This window comes from Symphodus melops (genome assembly GCF_947650265.1).
Source record: "Symphodus melops genome assembly, chromosome: 13".
Taxonomy (NCBI): domain Eukaryota; kingdom Metazoa; phylum Chordata; class Actinopteri; order Labriformes; family Labridae; genus Symphodus; species Symphodus melops.
In genome coordinates this window covers 25,613,252-25,622,337 of record NC_136703.1, presented here as the reverse complement: position 1 = coordinate 25,622,337, position 9,086 = coordinate 25,613,252, and the positions used below count along the sequence as shown (strand labels likewise).

The following is a 9,086-nucleotide window of genomic DNA, read 5'->3' as shown; positions in this document are numbered from 1 at the left end:
CAGCGCTTAATCACAACTGCGGGTAAGCCTTCAAACAGTCATTGTTTTCACTGGTTGGACACCCAGTCCTTTACCAACAGCTGGAACACCTCGTTCCTTATTCTGTTCTGGTCTCCTTGTTTTTCTATTCATCTCAGAACACCTAGTTCTGGTAGAACACCCAGTCCTTCATTTTATTCTGGTCGCATCTCCTTCCTTTATGCACAACTGACCGGAGTTTATAAAAAATTAACCTGAGCTGGTGAAATCCACACCTTCAGACAAACAAATCGTTCTTGTCCAATTGCAGTAATAAAGGTTTGAGTTGGTCTGCACCGTGTAGTTTGTCTGAAGGGCGAATCCCCACAGCTTCGCTGAGGCCCCCTCAATCCCAACGCCAGATCACGTCGGGGTCACCAAGTTGGTCGGGTTTTTTTTTTTTTTTTAAGTTACCTTGTGCGTGTTGGTTTTCTCAGAGAAGTTCGGTTCCTCCTTGAGAATACTCGTATGCTGTGTCAGCAGAAGTTTTAGCAGAAACGGCGTGATGTTCAGTTTCTGGTAAAGAAGGTGTCTTTGAAGTGTTGCAATATGAGGACATTCAGTACACAACCTTAAGTAAACAACTTACGGTTAAGAATGGCGGGCGCGTCCAACGGTTTAATATAAAAACAGTTTGTAGGTTTACTAATATCAAGATGTTGACGTTATGTTATTTACCTGTTGAGTTCATTTATAGGCTACTAGTCTGAGTAAAGACCAAAAACCGTTAAATAAAAAAATGAACATTAAACACAGGCGGGGTTTAAAAAAAAGGTGCGTTTGTTTTATGATAGCCTACTGCCGGCAGGAAGCGTCGTGTGCTAGGCTGAAAAAAAACAATTAAGTTTGTCCTGAAACATTAAAAATAAACTATAAGAAAATAAATGAGAACTAGAAAAGGTATTTAGGTTTATATGCTGATAAATGACACAAACACGTTGGAGCATCAATAGGTTCATGTTTGAGTGTAAAGGCCTATACTTCTGTTTTTGATCATTATTTATACACATTGTCTTTAAAACTATTGGCTCCAAGAAGCTTTAAAAAAAGATGGAATAAAAAGACATATCTTAAATGGTGGGCTCATTGATCTGTGTATTCTCTCCACAGGATACAGCACTGTGTTCATCGCACTATTAGCTGCTTTAAGACTTTAAAATTAAAATGTACATGTAGCAACCTGTTTTTCTTGTCAAGTGTAAACATGGGCTACAAATCTCCCCTGAAGGGGACAATGAAGATTTTCCATATCCACATCAATGTTTGCAGACGGTGACAAAGTGACTGAAGAGTGGAGTCAGCCTCGTTTGTAGTTCAGTTTGGAGAGAGTCCAGTTGTGGTTTCTCGGCGAGCAGTTGCACAACTCCAGACTCTCTCGGCTCCGCTGCACTTCGAGGACGTGAAGTGCTGCTTCGTCAGTGTTTGCTCTGTTCCTGTAATAACCCTTTTACAAAACCAGTGAACCACTCCCTGACTTACACAAACACTTTCACCTCCCGCTCCTTAGACAGCTGTTTCCAGCAACAGCTGTCTGCACACATCACTTAGCAAATAAAGTAACCGTGTATGAGCAGATTAAAGACGTGGACAACAGAAGTTTAGGCTGCAAGAGTCTACTTTTATTGCATTTTCAATCACAGGGTGACATTAGTGTAAAATGATGAACAAAGGCATGTGGCTGTGTCTGAGCACCACAGCTTTACAAACACACAACAGTACAAATGATTATATAAAAACACAAATAACGGAGCTCAACAGTGACATCATCGTCTCGTTTTTCCTTCTGCCATTTTTTATTCTTTTTGTTGTTGTCAATAAAAAACACACACAAGGTTACCAAACAAAACAAGTAAGGCAGCCTATACTACAAAGTGGAACAGTATAAAAAAAAACAACAAAAAAAAAACTAGTAAGGTTGTAAACGGGACGTCCTCCCGTCACCTAGCGTTGGTCGTTGGTTTGCTCCGCCCCCCCCTCCCCCCCCCGAGGTGCGGCGTGGAGCGGGATCAGGAGGCGGTGGGGCTTCCTGCTTCGCTGCTCTCACTCACCTGGCGTTGCATCACCATCTCCCTGGCAACGCAGGTGATCTGACCATTTGTCACCGCACCCGGGACCCCCGCCCTGAAAGAGAGAGGGAGGCTTTTAGACTGGTTGTGTAACAGGAAGGGTGTGGGTGTGTGTGTGTGTGTGTGTGTGTGTGTGTGTGTGTGTGTGTGTGTGAGGAGTGATCCGTTGCAAGTCACATCAGGTCGGCTTTATTAATCCATGCACGTAATAACAGAGCTGAATGCAGCAGTGTGTGTGTGTGTGTGTGTGTGTGTGTGTGTGTGTGTGTGTGTGTGTGTGTGTGTGTGTGTGTGTGTGTGTGTGTGTGTGTGTGTGTGTGTGTGTGTGTGTGTGTGCTTACTTCTGCTGTGCCTCCTCGGTCAGTGGGGTCATCCCTGGCTGCTTCCCGAAGAAGAAACTGGACCACCAGTGACCCGAGTCCTGCTTGGGGAGTCCTGTGGAGGCAGAGGGAGGAGGCGTGAGGCTTCACAGTCACATGACATCAGGGCTCCTTCGTCTACATCTCAGTATTAAGTATTTCCCCTCCCCCGAGCGTCAGCAGCCACACGGGCTGGAGATTTGACATTTTTATGCTCCGTGTGTGTGTGGAAAGTTTTCGCCCGCATGGCGAGACAGCAGACTCAACGTTACGCTGAGCGACTGGTTTAAACATATTTAGCGTTTCATCAGGGAGAAGTGAGTCAGGTTTCTGCTCTCAGGTCGTTCGGTCTCTCAGGCGACAAACCGACAAGTGTGTGAGCAGCTGCGTTCAGTTAAACTTACAGTAGAACTTCAGCGGGCTATAATTAGAGTCTAGGTCAAGGGAGTCACTGACACAGACATGCTTTCACATGTACGGAAGCCTGGAAGGTTTGAAGTGACCCATCAGCCACTCTCTGATTCATTGGCGCCGACTTAGTGGAGAACAAAAAAAAAACATTTTGGGTTTATTTGGATTTAAAGGGAACCAGATGTTCTGTAAAACATGAAGCTTTGAAATATCAATGCATGAACACATCTCTGTTTCCCCTTTCACCTACTTTTTTTGTGCAACCCTGAGTGAGTGAGTGAGAGTGTGTGTGTGTGTGTGTGTGTAAATGTTAGCGCCCTGACACCATTTCAAGAAGTTAAGCCGGTGGTTAAAACAGGAACGCAGACTCAGACCTGAGCCAGCAGGTTTCCACACAGAGCTGAGCGGGGATCAGACTCTGCACATGTGAACTTCAGATTTAGATCGATGCAGCACGTGTGACAAACACAGGGATCACTTTGGACGTTCACTCAGGTCAAAGAAAGTCCTCATCATGCAGCGAACCAACAGCTGACTCAACCTGAGCTCACACTGAACCAAATCAGAGACGTGATCATTCAAAAACCTGGAGTAACATCTGGATCAGGCACGGACGCAGGATGTTGTTCCTCTGGAGCAGAACACGCCGTACCGTCCAAAAAACCCCGACTAGAAAAAGGAACTCTCCAGAACCCACTTTGGACTTGATCAGAAGGGATTCAAGGATTGTTTCTGGTGTTTTCTACACTGGAACACGTCACCGTGCAGAGCAATGATTGAGACCCTCACCTGGATGATGAGGGATGACCTCTCCGCTGTACTCCGAACTGCCACAAGAGCTGCTGCTGGACGTAGAGCCGATGCGCCCTGCAGGGGGAGACGTCACGTTAAAGACCCCGTCGGTTCAGTTAAAGAGAAATGTAAGAGGTCATTGTGTATGATTTAGAAAACAAACACACACACACACACACACACACACACACACACACACACACACACACACACACACACACACACACACACACACACACACACACACACACACACACACACACACACACACACACACACACACACACACACACACACACACACACACACACACACTTCAATAAAGAAATGTCAAACAGAGACAAGAAATATAAATGGCTGGAAGCTGCAGTTCATTTCTAATATAACCGTCTTTCCCTGCGATGAGGAGCGGTTCTGCTGGTTATGTAACTGCGGCCTGCGGGGAAAGTCTGGCGCTCTGACTCGATAGATTCAGACGGAGAACACGTGCACGCTGGGGACACTGAGCTGAGACGACGTCTCTCACAGATGTTGACTTTGATTTCTGCCCTTCGAGTGAGCGAGCGGGTTTTGAAAATGTGGCGGCAGAGTAGTTTCGTTCTGGTTAATGTCAGCTGAGCTCCTTTTGAAGCCGCACAGATGTGAATGACTCAGTTACAGTTTGTATTTAACACACGAATCAGTGACAAACTTACATATTTGAACTCTGAGTAAAGCCATCTCTTGTTTACTGTGATGACTCAGAACATCCACACCTGAGGCACTGAGTGATGGCGGTGCAGGTGGGAGTAAATCCAGAGAGAGAGAGAGAGAGAGAGAGAGAGAGAGAGAGAGAGAGAGAGAGACTCACTTCGGTAGTAGTCAGTGGTCGCCACGAGAGAACCGCCTGCTGGAATGGCCGCCATTCTTCTGTTGTTGGTCGCTGTTCACCGTTTGATGGAAACCTGAAAGAAGACGCGTGCGGATCAGAAACAGAGCGTCTCGTACAGACGGGTCCACGTCGTCTGAGTCCGTTACAGATCGTTGTTGCTACGGTTACTGTTTTTGTTAGCTTTTAAAAGACGTGTGTTGTTTTACAGATATCTTAATATATTCAGATATGATCTTTATTATCATTCAAACTCAAATTTGGCATTTGAAACTCTGAATTGTGTTTTGAACTTCTCACTGAAACTCTTTATTTTGCCAAATTCCTCAAACTACTGACATGTGTGAAGGGCTTTTTAAAAAGAGTCGCTTGTTGTTCCTCCCTAGATGAACCTCAGTGGTCCTTCACCTGGGGTCCAGCCCCCCTTACAGGCGGCTTTGGATCTCTGGGGTCAAAAATTTGATTGATTGCCGATTACAATACTGATGTTTTTTTCAAATCAGAGCTTTTCCAGCTGCTGACCAACAATAAGCCCTCTTCTCTGAATCAGTAGTTAGGGTGTGTGTGTGTGTGTAGGCTTCTCCTGTTGGAGATTTGGGAACCACTGATCAACCGTAAAACATTTATTTTAATCGATTTATCTCACTATAACCTTTCTTATCATCTCAACTATAGATCTGATCATGTCATCAGGTTTGAAGGTTCAGTTTGCCTCCTGTGTTGAGAAGCATTTAGTCCATATTAAACAAAGACCACATGACCTTTATTATATATTTTTTATAATTATTGTAATTATTTAAGATTAGATTGTTCATCTATTTTAGACTTTATCTTATATTCCTCATTCTGTCATCCTTAAATCCATATTTCCTTTAAAAAATGTTTTATTAATTGCTTTAAGTATTCGTTTTTAAACAGCCTCTCATGTTTGAATAAAGGTATATTGATTATGATATATCTATATCTATCTATATATATATATATATTGATATTATTACCCAATCACCAACATGTATTCATCATCTTTCAAACGCTTTTTGTCTAACCCTCAAAAATACGAATCATTGTGTTATTATTAAACAAACAAAGACTTGCATTGTTGTTGTTGTTTTTTCCAGACTGTGCTGCAGCGTGCCCGTATATACGTTCAACGTAGTGACGTCATGCACGTAATGCAGAGGACTTGTTTACATTAAAACGTCGCTGCAGCAAAAACCGACATTTTGACCGTTAGTCCGCCATACGTGTCCAAAAAACAACAAGACACGAATAAAACAGAGAAAATGTACAGAATATATATTATAATGGAATAAATGATAAATATAATGCTCGTGTTATCTGGGCATTTTGTAATAAAAACAAAGACATCAACAACATCTGCCAGTTCAAACTGTCAGTTGGTGTTTTTTGTCGTTGAGAAACCGTCGGGGAAAAAAAATGTTTTCATTCATTATATTTCTCCTTCGACGTTTTTAACCCCTCGAAAAAAAAACAAAAGACAAACATTTACAACAAGCTACTGAGTTAGCATCGTTAGCTCGCCCCCGGAGCCCCCCCTCTCGTTCCTCACCTTGAAGCGGGCCGGACGTGCTGGGGGGTTCGGTGTCTGGGGGAGTGGACGCTAGGCGACGGGGCCCATTTGAAAATAAGATTCGGGTAAATGTGACCCTCCAAGGTCCGACCTGAGGCTGGAGCCGTTTCTTCTGCTGGAACCGATGAGCTGCGCGAGCTTTTATAGAAAGCGCTGACGTAACTGTGGAGGATTTAAAAAGGGGCGGGGCTAAATAAAATGACAGTTGGATATTTTATAATAAATCTCAGTATGTACAGTCTATGGTGAAACTGTTAATCAGAAGTTATTTTAGAATTACTTAACTGTAAGATTAAGACATCTTTATTCGTCCCAATTCAACAGAATAAACTAAAAGCCCTAAAACAAGGAAGGTACATTAACATTACAGGTACATTTTAATTTAAAATAATTTAGGTTTTATGACATGTAGTCTTCATTATTTATCACTAAACTGTAACTACCTTTACCTTTTTATTTCTCCATAACAATCAGGCATACTATTATAAAATAAGTCATAATTAAAATCAACATCATCAAGTGCTTAGAATCAGAATCTGCTTTACTGGCTAGGTATGCTCTCTCTCTCACTCACACACACACACACACACACACACAAGGAATTGGACTTTGTGAACGGTGCTATTTATATATAGAGAGCACAGTTAACCAATCAATTAAAAAAAAAACCCAAAATAAACAAAGATTAAATAAGTGATATAGCAAAGAAGAGAACAGTCCTGGAGACTCTTGTGATAAAGTTCTGAGTAAATTGAAGTCATTGACTTGAGATATTTTTGCCATTTCAGAGACTTTCATCATGCCAAACTGTCTGACAATGTGACTCAACAGAAAGTCACCACAAAGTGAATGTCCCCAATATCTACTGGACAGGCAGCTCCCTCTTGTGGTGACATGTGTTTACTGCACTAGTGAAAACAAAGTGAGTTTAAATGTAAAAAAAAAACAAAAACACACACGCACGCACACAACAGGACTAAAAAGTTTTATTTCAAGTTTAACTTGTACAGTTACAAACCTTCAGATCGTTCAGGTCACGGTTCAGGAACCAATGAGGTAAATGTAATAAAATATGCATGATGAAAAATGTGCAAATTATTGTGCATTTATTAAAGAAGACCTTCATACAAAGTGAGTAGTACTATGTTTTTTTTTTTTATGACCTGTTGATTGTGTAACTTTTAGTAACGTGAATAAAACACGATCCGTTGTCGGCAGGATTCGAACCTGCGCGGGGAGACCCCAATGGATTTCTAGTCCATCGCCTTAACCACTCGGCCACGACAACCTACAACATATTATTCACGTAGTCTATTCAAATCTCGCGATAAGTGACTGAACGGGAGAGTTTGCGATATATTTTTTTTCGTGATCTTCAAAGGGGCCTTAATGCGGCTGCTTTCCCCTCTTAAGGACAGTCTAGAGTGGATCTCGATGCCCTCGTGTGTATTTAAAGGTCTGACTTGTATTATCTGGTAGCTTTTAGTAACGTGAATAACTAAAGACACTTAAAACAAAAGTTGAACCGTTGTCGGCAGGATTCGAACCTGCGCGGGGAGACCCCAATGGATTTCTAATCTAGTTTATCATGTATTATTTAGCATCTTTAATTAGGGATTTTTTTTTAGGGAAAACAATAATTAATTCACTGTATATACCTTTGTTGCTTTCTTGTCCTTGATAACGGCGATTTTAATGTGAGTCGTCCCAAATAAGTCTCCTGAATGAATAGTTTCTATGCGCATCTCGCGGAGGCGGAGTTTGTGTACCACGTGACCTTTTGCCCCATTTCTCTTGCCCCGTTAGGACTTTGTTAGGAATTGTTAGGACTTTGTTAGGACTTCGTTAGGACTTTGTTAGGACTTGTTAGGACTTATGTTAGGACATGTTAGGACTTCGTTAGGACTTTGTTAGGACTTGACTTGGCAGTCCGATCGGTAAAGGGACAAACATGTCGTTTACTTCGTCTATTGAAATCTCGCGATATGTGACTGAACGGGAGAGTTCGCCGTTAAACGATATATTTTTTTCGTGACCTTCAAAGATAGATAGATAGAGAGACAGACAGACAGACAGACAGATACTTTATTGATCCCGAGGGAAATTCAAAGGGGCCTTAATGCGGCTGCTTTCCCCTCTTAAGGACAGTCTAGAGTGGATCTCGATGCCCTCGTGTGTATTTAAAGGTCTGACTTGTATTATCTAGTAGATTTCAGAAACGTGAATAACTAAAGACACTTAACAAAACAAAAGCTGATCCGTTGTCGGCAGGATTCGAACCTGCGCGGGGAGACCCCAATGGATTTCTAGTCCATCGCCTTAACCACTCGGCCACGACAACATGCAAAACATAACTCTCGTCTTGGCTTGAAATCTCGCGATATTTAACGAATTTGGGAGAAATCGCGAGATCAATTTCCGTTCAAAATACGCGAGTAACCGGCTAGCTACCATGACATTAGCTTCGAGATTTCACAAACCGTCATGCTCACTAAACTATAACTATATAAAGGGAGTATTTAACACGTTAATCAACTTCCCTGGTGGTCTAGTGGTTAGGATTCGGCGCTCTCACCGCCGCGGCCCGGGTTCGATTCCCGGTCAGGGAACTGACGTTTTACCGTCAAACTTCTTCCGCCCTCAGTTACCGCTAGCGTTTATGTTGCGTTCATGTCATTTATATATGATAAATATATTTAAATTGATAATTCTTACATCTCTCGGTAACAGTCTATATCTAAGCATGTTTATAATAATTTGTAATTTCGAATTCTATTTTAATATTCTTGATCATTTTAAAGTCATGTGAAGAACTTTATATTACCATATTGCTAAAATGTCTTCTATGGATTAACAGATGACAAAGTTGAACCATTTATGTAAACATCTTTAGTCTTAGTTCTTTATTTTGCTTTTACCTAAAAGAAACCAGAAACCTTTTTAGAAAACAATGGATTTTATATTTTTATGCACATCTCAAT

At 41.9% G+C, this 9,086-nt stretch overlaps 1 protein-coding gene across 1 annotated transcript; it reads right to left on the bottom strand.

The window, feature by feature from the left end:
- Positions 1 to 1,615: 1,615 nt before the first annotated feature.
- Positions 1,616 to 6,265, bottom strand: LOC306834416 (pancreatic progenitor cell differentiation and proliferation factor B-like). The gene is made up of 5 exons (XM_079360312.1): positions 6,085 to 6,265; positions 4,497 to 4,590; positions 3,644 to 3,721; positions 2,426 to 2,519; positions 1,616 to 2,139 (listed from the first exon to the last, which is right to left on the bottom strand). The coding sequence occupies exons 2-5, from the start codon at positions 4,549 to 4,551 to the stop codon at positions 2,025 to 2,027; spliced, it is 342 nt and encodes a 113-aa protein (XP_079216438.1). The 5' UTR covers positions 4,552 to 4,590; positions 6,085 to 6,265; the 3' UTR covers positions 1,616 to 2,024.
- Positions 6,266 to 9,086: the final 2,821 nt, after the last annotated feature.